The 27984-nt window shown below is 36.1% G+C and overlaps 1 protein-coding gene across 1 annotated transcript; it reads right to left on the bottom strand.

Annotated features, from left to right (window-relative positions):
* Nucleotides 1-12: 12 nt before the first annotated feature.
* LOC11434915 (transformation/transcription domain-associated protein) lies at nucleotides 13-27458 on the bottom strand. Its single transcript, XM_003612116.4, has 35 exons — nucleotides 27127-27458; nucleotides 25752-26464; nucleotides 25092-25217; nucleotides 24928-25013; nucleotides 24059-24167; nucleotides 21006-21101; nucleotides 20528-20590; nucleotides 20377-20436; nucleotides 19549-19617; nucleotides 17974-18055; nucleotides 17762-17814; nucleotides 17585-17650; nucleotides 16276-17508; nucleotides 14967-15953; nucleotides 14537-14872; nucleotides 13692-13947; nucleotides 13372-13594; nucleotides 12852-13242; nucleotides 12613-12762; nucleotides 12299-12520; nucleotides 11955-12176; nucleotides 10554-11201; nucleotides 9862-10122; nucleotides 9430-9777; nucleotides 7250-7659; nucleotides 6742-7171; nucleotides 4844-6142; nucleotides 4248-4508; nucleotides 3872-4162; nucleotides 3324-3791; nucleotides 2314-2745; nucleotides 1875-2153; nucleotides 1210-1758; nucleotides 870-1079; nucleotides 13-462 (listed from the first exon to the last, which is right to left on the bottom strand). The coding sequence occupies exons 1-35, from the start codon at nucleotides 27182-27184 to the stop codon at nucleotides 343-345; spliced, it is 11607 nt and encodes a 3868-aa protein (XP_003612164.2). The 5' UTR covers nucleotides 27185-27458; the 3' UTR covers nucleotides 13-342.
* Nucleotides 27459-27984: the final 526 nt, after the last annotated feature.

Below are 27984 nucleotides of genomic sequence, written 5' to 3'. Positions count from 1 at the left end.
GCCAACTAGGTATAAGCATAGGTTGTACTTTAACTACATTAAATAAGCAATGATTTAAACTGTTATACACATAGTATACACAAGGGTAAAAAAAAACCCAGTACAACTGTTATACACATAGTATACACAAGGGTAAAAAAAAAACCAGTACATTTCCATAAAACAATGACCCTCTACGTACCTACTTGGTCATATTCCTGCACTCTAACCTTTAATTTAAGAGAAGGAAAAATAGGGACCCAAGTTAAAGATTCAAACTTGGGTTCAAAATAAACAGTAACTTTGCTAACATTAGCTAGAATATATATATACACATGTACAGACAATACTAGTACAGATTTCTTAGAACCAGGGATGCCATGTCGGATCCATCATGCACAAGTTCCTTGGGTTTAACGCAGCTTCAACCAACTCAGTAACACCCCGCTGCACAGATTGGGGTGGTTCCATCACATTCTCCTCCTATATCAACATTAATTAACGTAAATACTAAGTGATACAAACAAGAGATCAACGTTATAAAAAATAATAAGTAATCTACCATGTTAATTGTGAGATATAGGAGTGAGAAATTTGAAGGGAAAAAAACAGGAACAAATATCAATCAATGAATTGAAAGTGGAAAGGCAAGGCATCAGTTTTCGTCATTAGATTTTTAAGTAGTTATTACGAAATCAATAGAGACTTGTGTGGAGGATCAATTGGATTCTTGAATTTTTGGTAGAACAACGCATTGGAATTTTTTTATATAATCATTTATCTCCCCATTCCATCAATTAAAAAAGAAGCATGAACTTAGACTTAACAATCATATTAGAACAAAACATAAAATTAAAATTAAAAAATAGAGCCAATATTTAGCTACTCACCTCATCAGAAAAATTCTGCGGTGCTATTCCCTTAACTCTCCCAACTACATGTTCAACATTTGTAATAACCTTTTGTTTAAAGTCAACAGGGCTCATAGTACCACCTGCAGCCATAGGGGCCATGGGCATCCCAAGTGGTCTTCTCCAAGACCAAGACAGTAGCTCATCACGGAAAAACATTGCTAGATGATGCCATAGATGCTGACTTTGCTGCAACACAGCAATTTAAGAACAAATCAGTCGCGTGTCATGCAATATATGATTATAACATTAAAATATTGAAAACATCTTGGTGTGTGTGTGCGCGCGCGCGCATGTGTGTGTTGTGTAAAGTTCTCACTTTAGGTGAAGCCACAGCCTGTGCAGCTGCACACATCGAAGATACAATAAGGCCTTCTACTCCATGGGAGAAGAATGCTTGCATATTCCTTGTTAGCCTGAATGGGACTGGCTCATTAAACTCGATCAGTCCATTTGCATCATATGCAGGATGAAAATCAGTTTGAAATATTTTTCCAGTGTTCTTTGCAAACAAAATCTTGTTGGGAGACCTCCCACCAATTTGTAGCATAAAGGACATGAAACTTGAAAGAGCTAACTGGATGGCGAATTGCTTCTTGAAAGCCCACGTATGGTTACCACTGGGTAGGGTTTTGTACATGTACTGTGAAAAGATGTTGTCATTAACAAGATTTTTTGTTATTTCATTATAGGCTTGCAGACGAAGATCACCAACAGCTTCTGGAGATATTTGCCCAGTTATGGCCTGATTCAACTGCTCCTTGAAATAGGTTATTGGAAGATCTGCCTCTCGGTCATTTCTTGAACAATGATTCTCATAGACTTCAAGGAAAGTACTATACATCAAATCATCTTCTACCATGCGAACCTGACCACACAATTTTTCAAGCAAGATTAGTGGAACCTTTTATAAGTCGGCAATGGCGTGTTAATGGAAGTAAAAGAGAAAAAAGAAACAATGTGCTTAATGAAAATTATTCTAACCTGGGACCAAACAGGAATAATTATCGGTGTGTGAATGCATATGTGACGGCGTCTAGATTCCTTGTGCTTCTCAAACATTTGGTTCATCATACGGAAAAGCTGTAATATGCGCTCATCACTTCTAGCGTTAGGAGTCAAAGACGTCTGTACAATAAAATGGCGTTGAGAACCATCAGAACCAATTAGAGTCAGACGCCGAAAACTGCTCCCATGCCTCCGTACAATTGGAATATCAGCTGCAACCCTATCCAATTTCACAGTATGATCAGGTGCAATTTCCTGGAATATAATAAATAAATGAATGAGAATCAGTATAAGATGCCCCATAAACTCAAGCTAACGACAGGTTATTTTCACCCCAATCAATACTGTAATATCACAGAAATAAAATTAAGGTCTTGGCATTGTTTGAAAAAATAAATCCAAAAGTAGTAGTCACCTGATCAGTGAAATACTGCCCTGGAACTTCAACATCAATAACATGGAAGTCTCGCAATACCCTACTTTCTTCTTCAAGCTTTAATACTGCTGGAAATCTATCCTCAACATTACTTTGCAGCACATTCTTCCAGTGTTTCAACCGCTCAGTCAGTTGAGAGAGGGTAGATGGGAATGTGGCAGTGCTTTCTGGATCAAGATCGCGTTCAAAATCCTGTTTGTACTCCCTTACAAAATCAACATGCTTATTAACAGCATCTGCTGAAAAGCAAGCTCTGCAAACACCTGAGAGCTCTTTCTTGAGAGACTGGGGAACTTCTGCAGTTGTAGCTGTTGGATATTTGTAGCAGCGGTGGAGCAAAGCGTTAACCACAGCCAAAAGTCGCTCCTCAGGAAGAGTGACAAACCTTGAACCAATTTCTGTTAGTAGAACCTGCAAAAGGAAACGTAATCTAGTTTAGGAAAGACATGGTCCAAATCTTATTCTCAGATACACGGGTACAATTCATATCATACATACAAATCATTTGAATGGATAGTGGTAGTTCAATCCACTTAAATACTACTAGTTGAAACATTAAAGATGAGCTGTCATCAAGTATAGAAGGCTACTCAAAATATATCACTCCTTCTCATGTGCCTGTGTTCTTAGAGTTATGATTTCTAAGAATTACGGCTCCACCTAACCCCCAAAAGCTATAGCTCTAGGGGTGAAGATTTTGCAAAGCCTTATAAGGAATACTTTGACCATATCATTAGTCGATGTGAGATATCAATTCTCAACACCACCAATGACAGCTATTCAGATTCCTACATCCATTTAATAAATGCATACAATTGTTTCATAGTTTATCCTGTGTGCTACTGCCTACCAGTAATAACATGGTTCAATTCTGAGACTAAGAGCAACCCAGTTTAGTATGGAGCCAGGAGAAGTGGTGGAGAGGGTGAGGCCGCATACATTTATTGTTAGTTATACAAAAGCTAATTAAAAACTCTTAATAAGATCACCTCAAGTTCACTGGCCAAATTAGCATGCTTTCCCCTAAGAGCCTCCATTATATCCTTTGCAGCATCAAATGCACTGGCAGCTGAAGCCACAAAACCCAATGCCCCAGCACGCCTTAAAGTGTTCTGACCACCTTCATTGAGGTTTGCAGAACCTTGCTGCAATGGTTGGTCATTTGCATTGTGAATGTTGCTTTCTGCACTTGTGGACCTCTCAGGTTCTTGCCCATGTGAGTTTCCACCATCATGAGATCCAATTCCACCAGCGGACTGGGAGCCTTGGTGAGCTTGAATATCACCTGGAACTTGTGTTCTTGCATTTCCATCAGCAATGCCACCGTGAGAACCTCCACCAGTCCCAGAAACACTTTGTTGTGCTCTTTGTTGAGCCATTGCTATTCTCCCAAGTTCAGATTTATTGGCAACATCACGTCGTTCCAGCAAGTATGTGCGCAGCCAATAATACAGAGCCTGACATTCAGGAGAAGAAACTCCAGATAAAAATTTAGGATCAAAATAACTTACAATGAAAAAAAGAAAATGACACTTACTTGAGGATACAGGGTTGCAATCTTCAGAAGAACAAGTTTACAGTGAGGAGCTTCTGTTCTCTGGAGGGAGAGCAAGAGCTGTGGAATCCAAGACAGCCAAACCCAATGTGGAACGTGTTCGTAGTACTTATCAAATGCCCTTCCAACAGGCTCATTAGGAGTATCGAAACTAAGAAGATAAAGAACACGGGCTAAATGGCTTCTTGAATTGGACACACCAAATTTTATACCTTGCAAGAAACAGCTGACAGCATATTCCAACCAAATTTCTTCATGAGTTTCTTTGTAAGCCTATTCAAAGTAGATGGTGAATAAGTATGAAGCTCAAGTTAACAGTAATAGAAAGTAAGAGCATGAAAAATATAATAGTGTATACCATATCACAATAGTTTCCCCAACTTATCCATCCCTTAGGCAGGTTTTTAAAAAGACTAATTGCATTTGAATAAGCTAGATTTGCATTCTCAGAGTCATTCAATTTTAAGAAGAAGTCCCCTTTTAGGCGGAAAATTTCAGCCTTGTGTTTTGGAGGAAAGTACTCCAGATTAGTGTTGTTGATCAGATTAAGACCAGCTGTAACCTCTCCTTTTGTTTCTAAATATGCCTTTGCCTGCTCAACTATCTTAACAAATGCTTCCTGTAAATACATAAAAAACAGCAGATCAGAAACAATTAACAGAAGTTCTAAACCATTAGGGCTTGCTGTAGTTAAAAATAATACATGATCAAGAAATAACACAGGTATGATAATGCTATTTTTTGTATGTGCATAACCTGACATTTGATAATATATGGTCCAAAAAGTATCATAAGAATCATCCACAAGATGATGGTGCAGTCAAATAACACCAAAGACTAGCCTGACCTATAATTCTAAAGACTGTGAACGAATATTGACATAATACAAAAAATAAGCAGTTATGTGTTAAACCTTTAACCATAAGTTCACAACAGAGGTATTTATTATCATACCTGTACTTCCATGGTCGAGTAGCCATATAATTTTTCGAGTACGTTGACACAGACATCAAATAGTCCTTGTTTGCGAGCAATATGAGCAAGCCTGTTAACAGTCCAAGCTTTGTCACGGTATCCAAGATGATGAAGTGCTGAATTTGTGGAGCCGAAATCTTTGAAAGCTTCGATGACAGAATTGTACGTGTCATTCCTCCACTGCAGCAAATCATACCAAACAGACATATTATCCCATTCATTTGGAGTTCTTAGCCTCCATGTCTCAAGGATATCCTTTAGATCAGCATAAAGGTTTCCTTGCACGCCAACTGCTGAATTCCCAGAGAGTTTATTTCCATTGGAAATGTCTATTAGCACCTTAGCCGACTCTTGAACTTCAACTAACTGTTGGAATTGCTGCAGAAGGGGAATCCTGGAATGAACAGACATTTCTGGAAGCTGCCACCATTGTTCTAGAGCAAGATCAATCCCTTTAACCACCATGTTCTCAGCATCCCCCACGCCATTTGTATTTTTTTCATGAAGAGCAAAGTATGCTTTGATCAAACGTAGTTTTGGAGTTTCTTCCACTTGAGCTTTCGGAATAACATGTTCCTTCATATATGTCCAATCAGGCAATTTCCATAAACTATCGAGCAGAATTTCATAATTCTCAACACTCTTGCCAAAATCTGCCAGTGCATCCCATTGACTAAGTTGACTGGCACAGTATAGCCATTGCTCTTCCCATAGACACATCTCGGCCTTGGGTACAGTGTTGTTATATGTTCCTTGAGTTGCCTTCACCATGGCTTGATAAAAGAGACTTTGAGCACGGTGCCAGTAACCGTGCTGAACAAGAGAAAGCCCTGCCCTGGTTTCAGCAGTGATTGATCTCTTCTTCCAAAGCCCACATCTCATATCCTCTTCACTGAGCAATCGATAGAGCTCAGCCAAAGACTCGCAGCATTTGGAATCATTTGGAAACAACATAACATGACTTTCCAGCAAAGCCAACGCAATGTGCCATGCATTATACGTTTTCCCAATATATTTAATGAGCTCACTTGGCATTCTAGGTTGAGGATGGCTCAACTGAAGCCCTTCTAATAGTGCTTGCACTACATTTGGCCTACTGGCTTGCTGCCTCTTATGGTAATCTTTAGAAAGAAGTGTAATCATAGGTTTAGCAAGTGTTACTTGTTCTTCTTTATGTAATGTAACCCAGACAATTGGAAATACTAGAACCCACAAATGGTATGCAACATTAGCATCTGTATGGGCCAACTCTCTTAATGGAATTAATAGATCAGCCACCTGCAAAATTTGTTATCGGAGTATAAGTACAAAACTGTAAAATGCATAGAACTTACCAACAATTTGTCAAACTCAAAGGAAAAATGTTTGACTTTTTTATTGGAATATATTATTTCCTTTTATTCCTTGTGGTGTTTTGATAGTTTACATAGATAGGTTTAGGCAGTTCCTGATTCAATCCTAAAGCATGTGTTTCGACTTTGCTTTCTTCAGAAATATATATGTAGAGTCTTAATGTGAATAGGTTACAATATTACGATTTACCTATCATAATAAAATATTGGTAAATGCTAACAAGTGTCATTTGATAAGAAATTTAAAGCAGAAATTTTATCTTGGGATTGTGGATTTTCAACACATTGAAACATCAAAAAGCAACTTTTTCTACATGAAAATTATCAATTGTTTCCAATTTTGAATCCTTAACGAGTGTCATTAGGGCACTTGTTAGCAAGACCCTAAAATATTTATAAATAAAGCATGTTCTCCATATAGTACAAGTCTGCCACCGACATATGTTGACACATTATTAATGTAACATAATAACCTCAAATATGACATACAATCATTAAACTGAAAAGAAAACACTTTAGGCTTACCTCAAGTTTGCTCATGTTGTTAAGAAACTGAGTATGCTTAAGCACAAGAGTCTCGAAAGTTAGCGGAGCATCCTCAGCTCCTTCAGATGCATCATTAACCTTGTGCTGCATTCCAGACGTTTCCAGAAGAGAGCTTGATACCAGAAGTGGTTGAACCCTGGCAGAATTTGGAGCTAGTGTGATAGGTTTATCATCAACTAATATTGCCAAGAGAAGATCAAGGCCTTGTTTGAGCCAGAAGACATCACTCAAAGCTGCCCAGTCTTGAACTTGGATGATGAATTGAAGCCTGGTGAAAAGAGTTTTCGCAAGAGACTCGTGATACAGAGAGAAGAACTTCATCCTAATTTCAGGATCCCTAGCTCTTAAACCAAGCATAAACGTCCTTTCTACCTTCAGGAAAACCTCTTGACGCAAGGTTAAAGGGTATCTGGAAACCAATAAAAATAATCAAACACGATATAATCTAAGCATAACATAATCAAACCTCTTGACTTGCTTTACTTACTTATTTGAATCAGCGCAAAGCCCAAAAAGAAGTTCAAGGTATTTCTGGTCCCACTCATCCAGATGAGTTGGTGAGAAATTTTGTTTGTCAACTTGTGAGAGCTTCTGAAGAAAAGAAACTATCTCCTTTGGACTGAGAAAGGCACTTGATGTGATGGAAGTTCCTTGTTTAGAATCATCTTCAATCCACCCTTTAATCACATCAAGTATGCAGAGAAGTACACTAGCATCGATACCTTTCTCTGAGAGCAAAGCATTCAATATTTGAGATACAGACCGCTTGCACTCAGGAACAACCATCACTCTTTCTGTAATAAGTTTTAAGATTGATTTTACATTTGAAATAACTGCTCCAACATCAACACCTTGACGAGAAGACGTGACTGCTGAATCTGGATCAGTTCTTTGACCCTATATTGGACAAAATTCTTAAATAAATAAATTTGGAACATAAAGTATCAAGCAATGTTGGTATAGATTAAAATTGAAAACCAAAAAGAAATTGTGTAAGGCAAGATATGCACTAGATCACAATGGAACGGCTTCAGTAGACTTGATTTAACATGTGGTACATTACTGTGTGTCAAACAAAAACACATTGAGGGGACAGCAAAAGGGCATAGGAAATGCTTGCATTACCATAAAGAATAACCATATACTCCCTCCGGCCTTAAATATAAGCAAAAAGACAAATGTATTTGGTATAAATTTAGATTAAATCCATTTGACTTTTTGTGTATATTTAAGACTCAAGGGAGTATAATCTTACAGGTAACAGATTCATTACGTCTTAGTTTGAAACCAATGTCCAGGTCACATTTTCAAGCTTTACCTATGAAAGCCAGGTCGCAGGGCAGGAATTACAAAAATGAACCACAGAATTTTATATTCAAGTAGTATTTTGAAATATATAAAACAAAATTGGCATGTATTGTGAAGAGGAAAATTGGAATGACATGACGAGGGTGGTTTATTAACTGTTCTAGACTCGAGTGATTAGTAGTACCTAGTCTACTGATTAGTGATAAGCTCCAAACTATGAGATAATTATATTATTATATTAAGAGGAGAGATCCATTGACTCAAAGAGTAAGCATAAAGAGTTACTCCAAATCTTGACCATTAATTTTAATATTAATTCATGGTTGTGATTAATCACTACTAATCCCTAGCATAAGGTTTTGTTACTCCTTTTTTTTTTTATGGAGTTACTCCTTCTTCCTAAACAACCCCCGAATACACCGGTGAAAACAATCCAAACAAATGGCTTATGCAATTGTGAAAACGTAAATCACCGGCCATTTTATTCGATAGCAGATTAAAGGAAAAAAATCTGATTCAATTGTGAACTTTCGCAATTGTGAACTTTGCGAGATGATTCGAAGAATGTAACTTTTTATTGAATTTGATAAAAAAAAAAAATGAATTTAACTGAATCAGTATTTTTATTCAATAGAAGATCAATTTTATTTAGATTGAATAACATCTTTTACTTATTCATATAGATAATCTATAATTGAAATATGCAAAAAAGTTATCACGGAATTGCATGATTTACTAAGCCAGATCTAAGATACAAGTGTATATACAATTCATCTTGATTTATTTTAACGTTCACGAAGATCCAAGAGGTTGAAGGTATACAGATACATAGATGTTGATCAATTATTCTTTGAAGTTCGTAAGTGTAAAATTCAGCAACTCAAGTCTTTGTGATTCATTCACTATCTTTCTTGTTGAGGTAGGTGGGTTGTTTAGGAAGGAGCAGTAAAACCCTATGCTAGCTATTAATCACAACCATCAATTAATATTAAAATTAATGGCTAAGATTTGGAGTAACTATTTATACTTACTCTTGGAGTCAATGGATCCCTCCTCTTATATTAATCCTTGACAAAATATTAAATTCGTATTTCTTGTGCGAAGGTGACAGGAGCATACAAACATAAGGTTTAACCTACTCAATCCCTAAAATTAGGGAATGGAATCAATTAAAAAGAGGATAGTATTAAGCAAATACTCCAAAATCTCAACTTCTTGTACTATAAATAGATGCCTCTGTATTGAGTAGCCATACATTTTTCCTGTAGACTAGACTTTTAACTCCAAAATCAAAACTGCATTTTAGGCCACAAATTATATATATATATATAAGCACATGAGGGGGAAAATCCAACTTACTTGTCTTATATGAGAACCTGCGGATGAACCCATATCACGCTGAAGGCGCTGAAGAAGGCGAACCAAAACTAAAGGATCAATGAAATTCCTCTGTACCTCGGTCAAGGTTTTAATGACAAGCAATAAGAAACTAATTGCACCGGCATTATTATCATCACTAGATGTTTGAGGAGCTGTGACGGTGGTAACATGCTTTTGTATCAAATCATCAACCTTCTGGTACAACAACTTAACGTCAGCAGGTGTTGAAGCTGCTTCTTGGGGAAAAGCAACACAAATCATCCTCAACAGTGAACAGAAAGACTTGCCAGCATCTAAAAGTTTATGCTTGAAACATGGTTCAAGAATCTGGAGGGAAAAAAATTACATCACTACAAAAATTGAAGAATTTGGAAAATAAAATAAAAACATACCGCATGATATTATGCCTACTTGAGAAATCTGGTTTATGTTGTTTCTTATGAACATGTGAGGTTGTTTCTCTAAAACTTTGTTCATGACATCCAAACCCTGTGCCAGCGCAGTGGAAGGGTCCTTTGCCTGAGATGGTTGTATACTGCTCAACAACTTCTCCAAATAATTAAATTTTACATTTGCATTCGGCCACACCTCTAAAGCTTGTGAAAGTAGCTCCAAAGCTTGTTTGTACATGGCACTTGCTTCTTTGTCCTTGGGTTCTATAACCAGAGCAACCTAATTCCAGAAATCAGAGTTAACCATCAATGTAATCTTCATAAACAAAATGATTTACGAGGAGATGTTGAATATATGAGGAACTTTTAATTAACTGATTAAACTTTTGCCTCAAAATAGAAGCGCCCACACTTCCACACATATGCATACTTGTCATCTCTATACCTCAAAAGAATGGTGAATTGTAATACCAAATTAAATAACTATGTATCCAATACAAATGCAAGCCCTACCTACACAAGCTATGTAGTGAGATTAGAATAAAGAAATGACAGTATTCTGGGGAAAGCAGCAGCAATTTATGCAGTCACAGTGTAAATAAAATATTGTATATAGCCTCTTCACAAATGAACAAAGCTTTCTATGAACTAATCTGCCAACACCAATATTATCGAAAAGCTAAAAAAAAACATATTAGAAGTAAGCCTTACTCTGATAAGAAAATTTATAATCATTTCCTCCATAGCAGCATTTGGTTTAAATTCTTCATCAGGTTGACTAGAAGATCCCGGAGTTTCAATGTTAGGGATTGATGATGGACCACCAGGTGACATGACACAAAGGGGTTGAAGACCAGGTTCTGCTTTTACTCGCTTAGTTGTATCATCAGGAAATGTGGACCCTTCCACAGATCGCTTAGACTCGGCTGAGCTAGGATTAAAGACATCATTGATTTGGTTCGGAGCATCAGAATCAGTAACAACTTTCATCTCATTTTGTCTTTGCCTCTCCCAGTTAACAACTAATCCAGCAAGTTCAATGGCAAGACGTCTGTTCTCTGTTGTGGTATTATATGGCAATCCAAGGCGACTCAGAGAATTCACCATCTGAGGAACAAACTGTGCTCTGCAGCTGTAGAAGAGGTCTGAATGGCGGACTATAAGTTGGAAAATGTGAATAAGATTCGGAATTGAGTGCCCTTCTTCAACAAGTATTTTCTTAGTGTATCTTATCCATATGGGCATCCGAGAATCGCCAAGCGGCAAACGTTTTGGCAGTGCTGGCATTAGAATGTCAAGAGCCTGCCTGACCAACATTCTATTTTCTGGTTGGCAGGTCCTAAGAAGAGCTACAAAAACCTGCAGTCAAAAATCAGTATTTGGGTACTGGTACATCGTCTGGATAGATGTCAACTTTCCAAACACGCTTATGTTATGCATATGAAATTGAGTTAGGTAGAAATAACAAAGATAGGTTTTCAAAGCACATATTTCAAAAAAAAAAAAAAACGATAACGTTTCCAATGATATAGGCTCAAAAATTTTCAATCTAGAGGCATCTACTCATATCAAAGACATCACAAAACACAAATAAAGACTATCTCTAACTTCTATATCAAGCCCAAAAAACAACTCAAAAAGGGAAAGAAACTCTGGAATGTTTACATGATTTAAATTGCTTGTTCCTGAAAGAGATAATCATGAAAGATATATGTCAAACATTTTTATGTAAAGGTAATAAACCAAAAACCTTGTACAATGTTGTCTACTGACTAAAAAGAAACGGCTGCAGAAAGAATAGCCATAGCCCAAAGGATACAAAATTTTGCAAGAAAATATCCAATCGCTATAACTATTAATGTAGGTATTTCCCAATTAATGCTGCAAGCTTTGAATACATAAGAGGGTCAAAGCTCCCCTTCATGGTTACACTTTCAAAATAGGAATGAAAATTTAAAAACAATAGGAAGTAAAGCCAAACGATTAGACAAAACTGTATTTCCATAAGAAAAATATCCCCAAGTCATCCAAATAATAACTAGTTGAAGTAATCCACATGTTGACAATATATTATTCCAAGGAATATTTAAACAGAAGTCAATGTTTCCATACCTGAAGTATTATTTTTTCAGGAGCTTGATATGCCTCCAAGAAATGGCAAACATTCACAAATGCCCATTGTTTGCTTGCAGTATCTTCACGCTTAAGATGGTTCCAGCCGAACTTTATTAGTTCCTTCCTATGATGGACAAGATCATTCTGAAGATACTTAAGAAGCAAAGTTGCAAGCTGCAATAATTCTATTCGCAAAGGCTCGTCATATTCTGCAGAAATCTACAAAAGAAAGACATGATGCATTGAGAGACACGTGTGAGCTTCAAAAGTTGTATCAAAGACACCGAATTATAAGATTTAAAGGAAGGGTCGTGTAAGAAATAAAACATAGCAGGATATACCTCTTCTGGAGGATCCAGAAGTTTGTCAACGATTGTTTTTATAATTGCAGGATCGACCACTTCCCAACTTTGGCCATTTTGAAAGGCATGTGCAAGCATCGGAAGAATGAGCATTTGCATTACAATCACCAAGTGGTCGTGACCAAGTTGTTTTGATTGGAAAAGGTTGAGAAAATGTAACAGGAGGGCCTTTTTCATGCTCGAAGGATAACCTTCTGCAACCTAAAAGGCACCAAGATAGTTCATAAGTGAATGATGCAATACAAGAATGAAGTTTGATCTAAACAGAAAATACAGATCCAGTTATGAAGTACCTCGATGATGTAAAACTCCTTCAGGAATGTATAGTCAATTCGACTATGAAATAAGAATATGGTAAGTATATCAAACAGAACATTTACTTCATTTTTGTCATGTCTTAAGTAATTCAGGAAGCACTTGATAAGCCATTTACTTTCCTTAATCTGCAAATCCATGAAGATGACTGGGTTACGCATCTAAAATCAACAATGATGACAGAGCACTAAATAAATTGAGCTTTGCCAACACTTACTTGCACTAGGTTCAGTTCCTGCTCATTTTGAAGCCGGGATATTCTGGCAGGTGACTTCCATACTAATACTAATGTATCAAACACGGCACGATTACTTTGTAACCAGCCAGGCATTAATTTGACCAGGGTTTTAATAAGTGCTAGACCCTGAAAGTAAGCATCGGAAGTTGCATTTGGAGTAGGAACAAGAACATTGGAGCCATCGCTCGATGCAGAGACATGGTTTTCTTCACCTGACAAAGTAGCATTTGCAATTGTGGATGATGAAGCCATTGCCACTTCAGATTTGGGCATAAATTCGGAGAATGCACTTGAAAGTATCTTCTGTGGTGATTTTGAAAGTTCGTCTCTCAACGGCTGACCGGCTTCTGAACAAATTATATACATAAAACTGAATTCACAGTACACACAAAACAAAGAAACAATGTCAGCATTCTAAATTATTAGTTATATAATAAAAATTCAGCTTTCAACATTCTAAAAACTTGTATAATTAAAATTCAACATTCGAAAAACTTACCGCCTGAAATATTTTGGTTCACTTAATCGACTAAGAAAATAATCAACTGCAACGGGTGCATATCGATTTAAAAACTTTGTAATTGGGAGGCGGTATGGACTATTTATTTCACTGTATACTTGTCCAGGGGGAAGAGCTCCTTCCAAATCAATAGTCAAGGTTACAAGTTCATCGAGGAACTTTGAAGCAGCGGGAGGAAGCAAGTGAAACAGGTCAATTATAGCTGCAACAGTAGAGAATAATGTCATCAGTGCAAGAATAAGATGAGGAACTGCATTAGAAATATTTGCATTAAATAGGCTAGACCATAGATGTGTAACCTGCAGCTATCTTCGGTTCTTCACCAGCCTTCCATGACTTCTGACACTGTGCCAATTTTTCGGGCTCCAGCCACCTCCTTAGATGCTCTAAAAGTTTTCCGCCCAAGGTAACATTGAACCAATTGGATAATAGCTCAAGCAAGCGGGCAAGGCCTAGCAGAAGAGGCATGCTGAGATTTTTTGTGTGAGCTAAATTGACCAGTATAGGCCTAAGGCTGCTTTGTAAAAGTTCCTTGGGCATCCTTTGATTTATAACCTACGTGATACAGACAGAAAGCAGTATTTAAGGATTAAAAAATTATTTCAAGTACACTAAAAGCATCTGCATCAGTATCTCTGTCAGGGTGAATTACTTAGCTAGTCCCACACCCCAAAAAAGAAGGTTGTGTTAGGTAATCATCTATGGATGTAAAATCTTGCCAAAGTTTCATGACATAAAAATGCATCTCTAAACTAAAAACATGCACCGATAAGATTATAGTAACAATATCACTTGTTTATTTAACAATACCACCAGAACAGTGGAATTATGAAAATACTGAAATGGAATGGAACATATAATTAGGTCCAAATGATCCCAGAATAAACTACTACATATTTATCATCTATAGGCAGTCACATTCCTGAAAGTATATCATTAGAGATATATCTGCACATGCATTGCAATCAAGTCGCATTACTGAACATATAATTAAGTTCAAATGATCCCAGAATAAACTACTACGTATTTATCATCTATAGGCAATCACATTCCTCAAAGTACATCATTAGGGATATATCTGCACATGCATTGCAATCAAGCCAATAAAGAAGCTTAAAGTATGCAACATAAAAGCTAAGTATACCTGTCGTAGGCCTTCCTTTGCAACAGCAACAATATCTGGAGTCCGACAGGTTAAAGACTTAAAAAACATTGCGATGATCTTTGCACGCAATTCAGAATGATTTGGAGTCTTAAAATCAGCCCATGCCATTGTGGTGCAGAGCAGTTCAATGCAAGCTGTCCGAAGTTTAGTCAAGGATGTCACAACTTTGGGGTTGATAAACTTGGCAACCCATGCATTGTCATCAGACTCTGCTATTTGTAATGCGTCTTGGAGGAAATTAACTAACTCTGGAGTCAACTTGAGAAGAGGTGGCCTCAAGGCTAGACAAAAATTCAATGCTGTAACTGTTCCAACCTACACAAGATATAATAAAGTAAACTGGTGAATGGATAAAAGCTCAAAGAAGGATCAAATCAATAACCATCTGGAAATAATAATTTAAGGGTACCTGTTGATCAACGGTCTTTAACTTAAGTTGCCGCATTATGAGAGGCTGGAGAAATTGCTGATACAATGGCTCTAGTAATTCAGACACCTCACTACCAGTCCTGCTAGCTAAAAGTGCCAAGCATGATTGTACATTCTTTCTCACAATGATAGAGGCATTCTGGTTGAATAACTCTTGTGCAAGAAAATCTACTACTCCTTGAAAGCTTTGCCTCCGCGCCTCACTGTTTGCTTCATCAGCATTATTCACTACTCGAAGAACCTGAGTGAGTACTTGACTTGTCTCTTCCTGCTCCTTGCTAGCATAAATGGGAAGCTTTTTAAGGACATATATTAGACCACGCACAATTCTTACTTGGAAAAGGCAGAGGGTCTCAACCGTGACCTTTCCAACCAAGGCACCAAGTCCCATCACACCACCTATTTGTGCTTGCCATTTAAGTCCATAGCAACAATGCAGAAGACGGGGCAATAGTTGCTCAAATACAGGAACACGAACACTAGGGGGAGGAGAATACACGGGATTCATTGATGGACTGGAGACAATCATAGGTGTACCAGGCCCTCTGGACATTATGAAATCAGTATGTTTTGAACGAGCAAGAAATACAAGTGTTTCTGCAAACATATTTAAAGCATCAAGAGCAGCTTTGGCATGGAGCCTGTTTTCATCTGCTAGTACATCAACTAAAGCATCCAAGAATACCAAAGGATCCAGCTCCTTCAGATTTGAACAAATACTAGATTTAGTCCTAGAACCAACATGAACAGATAATGATGAACCCCCAATTGCAGCGACTGATACACTACTGAATGAAGAATCCATATGAAATATCATCGCAAAATGGCGACATATATTGACAACAAAATCATCTGCAGAATCCGTGAGATCTGGCTCACCATTGGCAGCAATGATAGTCATTAAAAGAATCTTGAAAACAGATTTCTCAGCCATAAGTTGAGTCTTTGTCTTTACTCCTAAGTCAGCCTGCAAATGACATGCAATATATTATATGACAGCAACAATAAATAAACCACAACACAGACCCAATTAAAATATACCGTAATTAAATGTAAAATATTAGAGAGGAAGTATATCAAGTTAAGGCAGTGAATTCGGCAAAAGAAACATAATGGGACTGAACTGTGGCAGAATTATTAATCAATTTATTATATTGTTCATGTAGGACTAGGAGTGATCTATGAAATGTGGTGAGCAGAATATTATATATTTCTCCATATTAATCAGAAGTGTTGGTATAGTATTTTGGAGAATTTGTGAAGCACTATAATAATAGTAACAAACTAACCTTTGCATCCATTGACTCAGACCTGCGTGATGGTTGATCAACCGTAGAAGCCAACATTGCAGACAGCTGCTTGGATGTGCATCCCTCATCAGCAACAGTTCCAGGCAAATTCAACTGAGATGATAAGCAAACGCGAAGGAACCTGAGAGCCTGCTTTCGATAGAAAGCATCCATGCCACAATTTCTGTTCATTACAGCCTCTACAGCAAGATTTATGCATCGATCAAGTGGCACCAAGAATGGGGTAGCAGGCTCAAATGTCAAAATTAGGCGAAGCCCGTGCTCAGGGTTCTCTTTACACTCAAGTGCCAGAGGCTCTTTGAGGAATCGCCTGTTTCGCCCACCTAATTTTCCAAGAAGCTGCAATGCTTTAGCACCCCAAGGATAAGGAGCTGGTCTTAAGTGGGACCATAAGGCCAGAATCACATCAGACATGACATTGGCCATACTAGGCTCTAGGAAGTCAGGATTTAAACTATCGACCCAAAACTCCAGTGTCCGTAAACCAAGACTTACTAGCTCATCACTTCCCTTAAGACATAATACCAGAGGCTTCATAAGACGAGACAGGTATGGTAACAGAGAACTCAAACGGGCAGGCAAGGTCATGCAGAGCTCTAATAGAAGATCTCTCATATCTTCCACCGTTGGCCCTTCCAACATAGCCAATAGCAGATTGAGGCACGGTTGCAACATGGGGATCAAGTCCCGCAGCAAAAGTTCAAACTTGCAGCCTGAAAGTGCTCGGAACATTGTTCGAAGCAACTGCATGTAACCAAGAGGTCTTTCAACTTCAGTAGAATTTTTCATGCAATATTCCATTATAACAGGCACATGAGGCTGCAAAATCCGTTCAAAATCTGAAGGTGCTTTAGCAACAGCACCAAATATAAACCGAAAGAGATGCAAGACCAGTTTTGCTGCAGGTGAATCTGGGGTTTTCAACACATCAAGTTTGCTGTTTACAAGAAAATTAACAAGCACATCAGCAAATGGCCGGTACACTTTAGGGGCTGCAAGAAGTGTGGAGAATATATGGACAAGTTGCGTGTTGGAGATCATGCACTCAAAAAGCTCAGGCATACACAGAGAGAACATATCCATAAGATCTCGAGGTTCCATAATGGCCAAAATTTGTGAGAAGAGATGAAGCATTTCCCTCTCCTCATCCTTCTCCTTAAAGAGTGCTAAGCAATGAACGCCACTTTTCAAAACACCAGAGGCTTTGTAAACCTACACAAGACTCTTAAGTCAACTTAAATACTTACGCTAAAAACACCAACATTCAACCAAAATTTATCTGATGTACCTCATCTTCTCTCATGCCCCTAGATGCTTGAGGTGGTGGCAAATTAGACGAAGGTGAGACAAGCACCTGTAATGTTCCATGAATAAGGAAAATATCTCACATGAAGAACATTATATGGGAGGACAGAGGTGGTGAATCCACAGACGGCAATTATATATATACCGAAGATTTTATTACCTGGGACCTAGGAGAATGTGCATGAGTGATGCTCCATATGATGGTCTTCATTCCTGAAAGTCATATTTAAAAAGAGAGGGAAAAAAACATCTCTGATCATATGATAAAAATGGGTATATTTACCAGTCATAAAATCCATAAAACTAGTTGGCAGCTTGACACTCTAAAAACCCAAGATAAGGAAGTTCGGAAAATTTAAAGAAATAAATTACCCATCACTAATGTCTTAATCAGATGCTTGTAATCATTTACTTCCTTCGAATATTCAGGAGGGCCCACAATATTGAAAACTGCCTGCAAGGAGAACATAGGACAGAATCATTCCAAGCAAAATCAAGTTAACGGTATATAAAATAATACCTTAACAATGAAGAATTAAAAAACAACAGTAGTAGTATTTTTACTTAAGACATAAATAGTGTGCAAATCGAAAACAAGTTACAAGTTTTCAATTTTCATCCTTCATCCTTATCAATTATGTTTTGATTAGGTCTTGACGTTTCAGGTTTTGATTAGTTCATATGTTTTAGGTCTTGGAGTGAAGATATCTAACCCAAGTGTGTTATCAACTTGTGTATAAACTTGTGATTCACTGTAAAATAATACAAGTGCATTTTATCCACTTATTACTATCTCTCTAAAAATTCTCTCTTGCCTCAAGTGTGTGAACCACAAAAGTGTGTGTTCAGCGTGTGCTGTGCCAAAATCCAAGACTTACTATTGAAGATGGTAAAACTTAAAATTAGAACTTGGCATTGTGTTTACAACTGAAGAAAAAGAGAGGAAGAAAGTAAACTAAATAAGAAAAACTGAAAATGGAAAAAAGAAGTTAATTTATTCAAATTTAGTAAAAACATATGAACACAAAATGGAAATAGACTAAAATCCCAATAAAGCATACTTCCAGAAACACACATATTATAGTAACAGTTAGCCAAAAACAACCTTCACTCTTAAGCAACATTACAATAAACAACAACCCCCGATTTAGAAGGTTTGGGTTAGGAGAAATAGGAGAGAAACAGGGGATTAAACCTCTAGTTAAGTGTGCAACATATAACTGACTTGTAATGGTTGTTAGCTACTTGGTGGGAGAGTTAGAAAAGGAATGAAAAGGTGAGAAGGAGGCTGTAATAACCATCAAAATTATGGGAGAGTTCGGGTCTCTTGGTTACCTGAAGATTCTTTTCATTCAATTATTTGTGTTCATTGTTATTCACTTCTGTCTGGTCCAATCCTATCACACTATGCAGTTGCGCAAAAATGTCCAACTTATTGACAAAAGGGCATTTAATGATTAAACGATATGACCTTATTCTCAATTGAGAAAATAACCTAAATAGTTCTCAAATAAAGATATATGTTTACTATCTAGTTTTGGAGTATGCTTTCTTATGTTCTCCATCATTCCCTCCTCTTAGTTAATCAGTAAATTCACAACCCTTTTCTAAAATGATGATCTGTTCCTAAGAATTAGATGCATGGGGCATAATGATGAGTTCTCGAATGCAATGTCCTCGATTTCTACAAGAATTGCAAACCATGAATAAGCAATTACTCTTATTTTTCTTAAAAGCAATTCATTCCAGAGAATTGTTTACAATTCCTCATTACTTTCCTTCCTTTTCCAGTGAGTTTAAACTTAAAAATCTGTTTCTTTCCACCAAAATTGCTAACATGGTATGTAGTTAAGCAAATAATGACAGTCTGAAACAAATTTAGATGTGAGGATAAACATAGCAGTGCCAATATTTAGCCGGAAAAAAATTCTCGAGTTTTCAAACAACCTGCACAGGGAGTTCAAGCTTTGATCTCAAGGTAGAACGATCCTTTCCTTCCTCGCCTTCCTCCAATAGCTATAAAAATAATAATAACATTAACAAGTTAAAAACAAATGTGACAGCACAAACAAGTAAAAAGTAAATCAGTGGAAGTAAACCACTATATTGTACACATTGCAAGGCCAAATTTATCAGCAATCTGAGCGAAGAGCTTACTAAGTAACCTAACTCTCCTTAACAAAATAGGGAATCGGGTTCAAACCCCTCAACCCTAAAAGACCAAAGCAAAGTGGAACTTTAGAAGCATCCTTAGTGGGTTTAAGTAATAAAGTCATTTTATAACTATATTATATATGTATATTAGTAAACAAATGGTTGATATGGTATAAAAAATTATAAATGTATATATATATATATATATAAAAATAAAAAAATAAAAAAAAAAATAAAAAGAGTGATACCCTTCCAAAACAGCCTAGGGGAGAAATAAGGGAAATGGATGGACTGGAGTGAAATGGAATCGGTTCCTTCGTATTCCAGTTAATTCCAACATATTTTAGAACATCCAAACAATGACAACTAATGGTATTTCATTCCATTCCCTCCTATCCACTTCTTTTCATCAATTCCAAAATAGCCTAAGATATGATCCGGATGTTATAGCTTTATAAGATACTTTTCGCTTTGTCAACAAAAAAAAAAAAAGTTATATTTGTCGTATATTTTAACAATGACAATCCCCAAAAGAGAGGCTGCAAACAATTCGTGCTAATGAAACTACATACACACAATTATCATGCGGCAATATGAAACTTAAAAGTATTCCCAAATAACCTGTGGTATTGTCCGTTTGAAAGTACTGAATTTCCCAACAAAAGCATCCAAAATGCGGCCCTAAAAAGCAACATCATTTTATGTCAATCCCAGAAAAAAGATTTAATATGATACCAAATTGCAAAAACCTAACAGAAATTGCGCAACTGACCAATAAGATCCTAGCTTCATCTGTAGACTGCTGATCAACCCCTTTCTCAAAAATTGGTTCCACCTGGATCCAATGGAAAGGCACAACATAAGAAAGCTAGAAGAATTTAATCAGTCACCAAAACTTAAATCTTTCTCTTCAGTTGTTGACCGAAAAGAGATTAAGAGACAACAAAAAATAACTCCAAAAAGTGAAAAGAACTGCGAAAACAACAAAAAAAAGAGAGGATAATAAACTAATACAACTATACCACCCTCCAGTCTATGAAATACAATGTCAAACCCCGAATTAAATACAAAATCAAAAGCTAGTAAGGCAACGGCACTATAAGCTAATAATAGCACAAAATCAATTTGAACAACATTCTCAGTATTTTTCTATAAATACCTGGAACTAAAAATTGACGAAATGGAGATAGAAATTCAAAAATGAAAACAGAAAATAATATTAAATATATTAAGAAGAGTAAGGTAGGTACCAGATTCAACATCAAGCGAGCACAAGTGGTGTGGATGCTCAATGATAAAGAAGCATCGTGCATATTACTTGAAAATAAGTAAATTATCCGCGACAACTGCAACCATATTAAATTCAAATTAGCAAGGTTGTGTGCAAAGGAAACACTGGCGATTAAAGATATTTGCAGCAATATAATGGGAGAAAAATTATGTCCCCGTATTCAAAATTAATATTCATAGAATGCACATACAAATATCAGTGATCATCTTTGTTCCGTCAAATGTTTAAACTTCTACTCGTTAAAAAATAAAGGGTTAAATATGTTTTTGGTCCCTATAAATATGTCAACTTTTCGTTTTAGTCCCTCTAAAATTTCCCTTCAACTTTTAGTCCTTATAAAATTTTCAATCACTACTTTTGGTCCCTATTTTTAATTTAATTTTTATATTTTTTAATGAAATTGCGCAGAAATATGTATAATATTCTAAAAACAATTCCTACAAAAAATTAGAATTTTTTAACAAAACACAAATTAAATATTAATTTTTAATCGTAAAACATAAAAAAAATCATATTAAATTCATGTTTTGTTAAAAAATTCTAAATTTTTTTTGGAGTGATTCTTGTAATATTTTAAATTTTTCTGGAAAATTTTATAAAAAAATATGTATTCTACATATGAGTTTACTTTAAAAGAGGGACCAAAAATGAAGATTCAAAATTTTATAGGGACTAAAAGTTGAAGGAAAATTTTAGAGGGACTAAAACGAAAAATTGACATATTTATAGGGACCAAAAACATATTTAACCCTTTGTTATGAATCAATTCAAGATGCTATTTAATATTTCAAAACCCTAGTAACCTGCCCTCTTGTGCTGCAATTGTTTTTTGCTGTGAAGGTAGAAATTTTCTTAGATGAGAGAAAAAATTGGAGCACTGATTCATTGAAGCAACATATATTATATAATCTTAAATGAAATTCATAAATTGAAGAATAATAAAAATGAAATAACAAATCAACTAAGCAACTAAGCAACAAATCTTCCATTATATTCAACCAGCGTTACCAATCCTGGATAGAGCAGAGCTTAGCATTGTGGCCAACCCCCAAAACTCTAGAGGAGGAAAGTAGCGGGATGGACACTGTTTAAATTTTTATATAATTTATATGATAAATCATTTACACTATATACATATAAGCACAAAAACTAACGGTGACTGATCGGTGAGGAGGGTCAAAAAAGACAAGCAAGGGTGAGAGGGATAAAGTTGTAACATTGTTTTGGTGTTTTTAATTGCAAAGTTCCTAAAATACCCTGACCAAAAACCCTACTCTATTGTCAGTGTGGAAATGCGGCGCGGCCAACCCAAAAATTGGAGCAGAGCGGGGAGCGGAGCGGGCGCTATTTCAGCGACGCGGACAATAAAACTAAAAATAATATTATTAATTAAGGACTAAGAAAGTATGAAAAAATATGTTTAATATTAATATAAATGAAAAATTAAAGATGATTAATTTTTTTAGTATTAAAAACTACTATAAAATGTATTTAATAATTACTATCAATATAAATGAAGCATATATTTATTATTAATTTATTAATACAAATGAAAATTTTATTTTGTATTCATATTTAGTATTAATACCATTGTTATTTACTTATTTAAAATCTGTAAGCTAATGTCATTATTGGGCCTAGCAAAATGACCCAATCCAGTCCCATAAGTCCTAGCTCAACTGGCAAAAATGCCGAAATTGTTAGGCCGGACGTCATGACCGCCGACCGGGGTTCGAACCCCGGTACCTCCACTTTGTATGTGAGGTTATGATGGCATTGCCATCTCTTCTATCTACCAAAAAAAAAAAAAAAGACCCAATCCAATCAAGAATGCAATACACTAACCCTACTGTCTTTCTCCCAGCCGCCACACTTTTTTATCTGATTTCCTTCTTCACTTTTCTCAAGATATTTTTGTACGATTTGCTTGTTTCACATAAATAAAAAGGATGATGAAGAGAGAACAGAGATGAGATTTATTCCCAGATCTCTAATCAGTCTTTCACTTCTTCCCCTTCTTCATTTTGAATGTAAAAAAAGGACGATGAAGAGAGAACAGAGATGAGATTTTACACACGGAGCAAAACGTGCCGGCTTTGACCCGATTTCGACCCGCCCCGCTCCACCCAAATGCGTCCTCTTTGACCGCTTTGTCCAAACGCGACGCTCCGGAACGCTGCGTAGCATTTTGGCTAATTTGGCCGCTCCACGCCGCGATAGCGCTGGTAGCGGCCTCTATTGACAACAAAGAAACCCTAACAACTGAATCTTAATGGTTTCTTTGGAGTTCTCAATCTCATTCTGAATTGCGACTCGATCTCACCGCAACAGCCGTTATTTCGGCCTATAAACCAAACCACTCTCTAATGCACCTATGCCGTCCAGAGGCTTCTCTGCTACTCGGCTATAGCGCGATATTGATTTCACTAGATCAACTAAGAAACCACTGTGGATTAACTATTAGCTATTTATTACAAAGAAGCTCACAAGACCACTTATTTCCATTCAATGTGAAACAAATAAAATATTACCCTTGTCTTAACCCCTTATGAGATATCTAAATCGGCAATAAAATAAATTCTCTTTGGAGTCTGGATAATACATTTAGTTGAATTGATGTATGCTTCTGATAGTAATTCTAGTTTTAAGAATACACCAACACTTTAGCCGTTTGAATGATTTTGAAATATCAATTTGGTTCTCAATGTGTACTTTTTTACTTAAAATTGTCCAAAAGTCATAGGAACAAAAGTTAAGTCATGCTGATATGACTAAATATCATCAAATGTTCAATAACTGTTTCAGAAATCTTTCATGAACCAAATTGTGGGTGACTTCTTAGTTTAATTATATAGGGTTCATAAAAATAAAAACTATTATTATTCTCTATAATGATATAAATAACTAAAAAATGGAGTGAATATTAAAAGAAAAACCAACACTTACTACTACTATAATAAATCACTAAAAGCAGCATGTAAATCTAAAATGAGATTAAGAGGAAAAGCATACCTGTGATAAAGACAGATCTTGCCGAACATGATGTACAATTTCTGCCAGAAGACTATAAGCCAAGGGCCTCAGCGTCTCAAAGCATGCTCGCCCAGTCCCAACCAGATTCCTGAAAGTTTGAAAATCTATAAATTAGAATATGCTCAATACAGTTGTATGCTGTCAGGCTTAACTTCCTCTTATTGTTCTACTATTCCCTGTATCCTTTCCAGTGTTGACGATGGTGGATAGCGGGCCATGGTGGAAGGCCAAATTTTCACCATTTTAAGCCCCCATCCTTCGCAAATTGGCCATGGTGGTTGACAAAAACATCTGCCACCGTAATCCGCCATGGTGCAACTAGGCCGCTATTTGATAACACTAAAATTTATTTTTTTCGTGTTTAAATAAAAGATAACACTAAATTATCTATATTCCTGACAAGCATGCATGCATTTAAATCATAACTCTGCAATTTCTCAAACATATCTAATATTGTAAGCAAAAACAAAGGAAACATAATCTAACAGTTAATCGTTTGTAGCTCAATAACTGTATAAAAAAATTCTGAACACTTAAATTTATAACCATCTAGATTGTACCGCTAGCGCCTTCAAAAAACACACAACTCCAACCAGCCAGAAAAGTATATAGAGTCACTGAGGCGGATCTCTTGACAAAAAATTAATAAAAAATATTTACATGACATAATATGATAATAATAGCCACTCAGAGAAACTATTACTGTCACGTCAAGCAAATATAATCTACACAATAACCATTGCTTTAGTTATTTATACCGATGGAAAATATTATTAACAGGGGTTCCTTATTCGAATTTCTTCCATAAAATATCTGCATCAATATCTTATAATAGATCGTATTGTTACCTTTGTTCCAATAATGTGTCAATCAGAGGAAATAAGCCTCTCCTGAAATCAGTTCCAAGGACATGTTTCAGGGATATTAACAACTCCTGCATCCAACACTTTTGACTTTAAATCAAAGAAAGAGAAACTCAATGGCAAAATGGAAAAATAAACAATGGTATCACCTTTCTAATGGTTACAGAGTCGGTACATGTTACAAGCAAATTCACGATGCTTTTACATATACTTTCTTCATGTGGCCTTATATAATCGGCATAGCTTTTCAACAGGTAAGTCAAAAATGAAACCGTCTGCAATAACAAAACAAAAAAAAAAAAAACAAGTAAACATGCGATAATATTAGGAGAAAGATTACGGAAATACATTATTTAATCATCAACAGATAAAATTTGAGCCAAATCTAATTTTCCCCGAAATTCTCGTAAACTAGGATATGATAAAGTAAGATATGATTCCACTTCCTTGTAGAAGAGGCATAATGTTTCTAATATTAGTTCTACTAGTGCAGTAGAAATACATATTCTTTGTGCATGGCTGAAGAATAACATTTGTAACATTGGTGGGTAAACCCAAAGAGATAAGCATAAACATATAATATATTGAAATGAATGGAGTAATAGCACTTGTTTTTCACTCTCGTACAGTCGTTGGGTTTGTTAACTTCTCTCCTAAAATTACATCTAAAATAGCAATATTCCATTGTTAATATCCGTGGTTTATTGAGTCACAGGCTTCTCCATAACACATTCCTATGAAAAAAATGATATTTTCTTGATTTTGTCATATAGATTTTTCATATGTACATTTCCACCATAAGAACCTACCTTGACCTGTGCGCCCTTGAGTTCAGTGAAATGAGTTCTCAGATAAGGAGGAACCCTTTCAGGGCCAGGGACAGATATAGCAGCAACCATCAAAGGCAATAATTGAGGAATATTTGCTTGAACGAAATGACTATACAGTTGAAACAGAAACATCACCACCAGTGGACTCTCCGTAACTATCTTGAACGAGCGAGTGCTTGGATTGAGCTGCGAGCCAGTGGCAGTGGCAGGGTTTATACTTTGATCTGAAAGTGTATCCATCGGCTTGACATCCTCCCCTGTCATCGCCATGTTCTCAAAGAAATGACTAACGGTCAACTTAAAATTTTGGTAAATCTTGCATACGAAGTCAAGAAAAGGCTGGACTTCATTTTCTAAAGTTGGCCTAAAGTTCCTCAAAAGGTCAAAGATTATACGAATACAAATCAACCCGTTTTCTTCATTATCCGTTGTAAGCACTTGCATCGCAACCTTCAAGAGATCCTGTACAAAAGGCCGGAGAACTTCACTGTGCGGAAGCCTATTCAATATCTCAACCACAATATTCCTCAGCTTATGCTCAGGATTATCCACAAACTGTGGCTTTGTAATTTGCAGTAGTATCGCCGAGAATGCCCGAAAATAACACTTTAAAAAATTCAAATACTCGGCAGTGTGAGCAATCTCAAGACTATCCCTAACCTCCATCACCATTTGCAATCTCGCCTGTATCGCTGTTTTCACCACACAAAAACAACCATTAACCAAATGCAACACATCAATAAAAAATAAACCTCTAAAAACCCAAACCAAAATCCATTTCCTACAGCAACTTAAATTAATGTATGTTTGGTTCTGCGGTGACAAATATTGATTTTGAGTGAATTGAAATGTAAGATAAAATCGGCCTATTTCCGACATGATATACCTAGACACCGGATCCTTGATACTTAGGAACTCAAATTGCCTACTAAAGAGGCTAAAAGTAAAATGAATGTAAATTGATTTATATTTGGATACATTCCTATAAAAGTGAGTTGAACAACAAATTTGAGTGAAAAAATCAATTCTAGGATTCTGAGACAACTCTAACATTAGGTTCACAGGGTGTCCAGGCATGTGTTTACGTTCAAATTCAAATAATTCATTTTCTCAAAAATATCATCCTACTATCTCTGTGTAAGTGTTGTGTCCGTGCTTCATAGTTCTAGAATGAAAAGCTCCAATGTTAAGCTTCAAGTTAAAATCAATTCTAAAGTCAACATCAACCAAACATATCAAAATCAATTCAACATTTCAAAATCAATTTGAGTTGGTCCAAAATTGGAACCAAACAAGGTAAAAACAGAATGAAAACCAAAATTTGGTTATGAAACAGTAAGGGGAATTGACTTACTGAGATCAGGCTCAACGAGATGACGAGAATGTTGCTCGAAATTCTGAACGGGACTCATGATTGCGAGGGATGAAAGGGTTAACCCTAAACCCTAACAGAGAAGAACGAAAGCAATTTGGCGATTGATGAATGTGATTGATCGTATTTCTAGGGTTTGTGAACGAACCAAAACTGGGAGCAATTGGTTAGGTTAAAGAAGAAGTAGAAGAAATTAGAGGTTAGGGTGAAGAGAGAAGAGAGGTTTTATGAGTGAGCGCCGGAGTCTTTGTTAAGTTTGCATTGCGCCCTACTAGGCATCATGTAGTACTTCTCCACACGAGGCTCGTGTTTTGTTTTATACCCCAAAATGACACAACACAAACACCATTTTAGGAGGTCAATAATTTATTATTTTTCAAAACATTTTTTTATTGTTGACTCATTTTCTTTTAAAAGATCATCCTTCTTAAAAAGATCATCAAATTTTGAGTGAATAGTTAATTTTGTCGATTTTGTAAGATCATTTTTTTTTAAGATCATCCTTTCGATTTGTATATAACTGGTCAATTTGTTCTCAAATTTTTCAAAATAGTTAAAACGTCTTTGAGTTTTGCAAAAGTTGATTAATTTCGTCCCTTCATCAATTCTCACCGTTAACGTTGATAATGTGTGACGTTTAAGTGTTGACGTGGATTGTCAACTCATATGTCATGTATTTAGGGATGAAATTAATTGAATTTTTTTTTTTTTTACTTATTTTTTAAATGAAAATCATTATAAATTGTTATATTGTCAAATCGATCCTTGAATTATTCCCTAAAAAACAATATGGCCCTTGAATTATGTCTCTTCCTATCAAATTGATATATGGATTATTTA

Source organism: Medicago truncatula, chromosome 5, assembly GCF_003473485.1.
Source record: "Medicago truncatula cultivar Jemalong A17 chromosome 5, MtrunA17r5.0-ANR, whole genome shotgun sequence".
NCBI classification, from domain to species: Eukaryota; Viridiplantae; Streptophyta; class Magnoliopsida; order Fabales; family Fabaceae; genus Medicago; species Medicago truncatula.
Note: the sequence above shows the minus strand (reverse complement) of the source record. Positions and strands in the feature narration are given on the sequence as shown.

Coding starts and splice junctions, on each gene's coding strand:
- LOC11434915 (XM_003612116.4), bottom strand. CDS start 27,184: ATGAGTCCCGTTCAGAATTTCGAGCAACATTCTCGTCATCTCGTTGAG. Junction 20,437..20,527: donor ATGAAGCTAGGATCTTATTG/GTCAGTTGCGCA, acceptor GTTGCTTTTTAG/GGCCGCATTTTGGATGCTTT. Junction 17,509..17,584: donor GGGGCATGAGAGAAGATGAG/GTACATCAGATA, acceptor AGTCTTGTGTAG/GTTTACAAAGCCTCTGGTGT.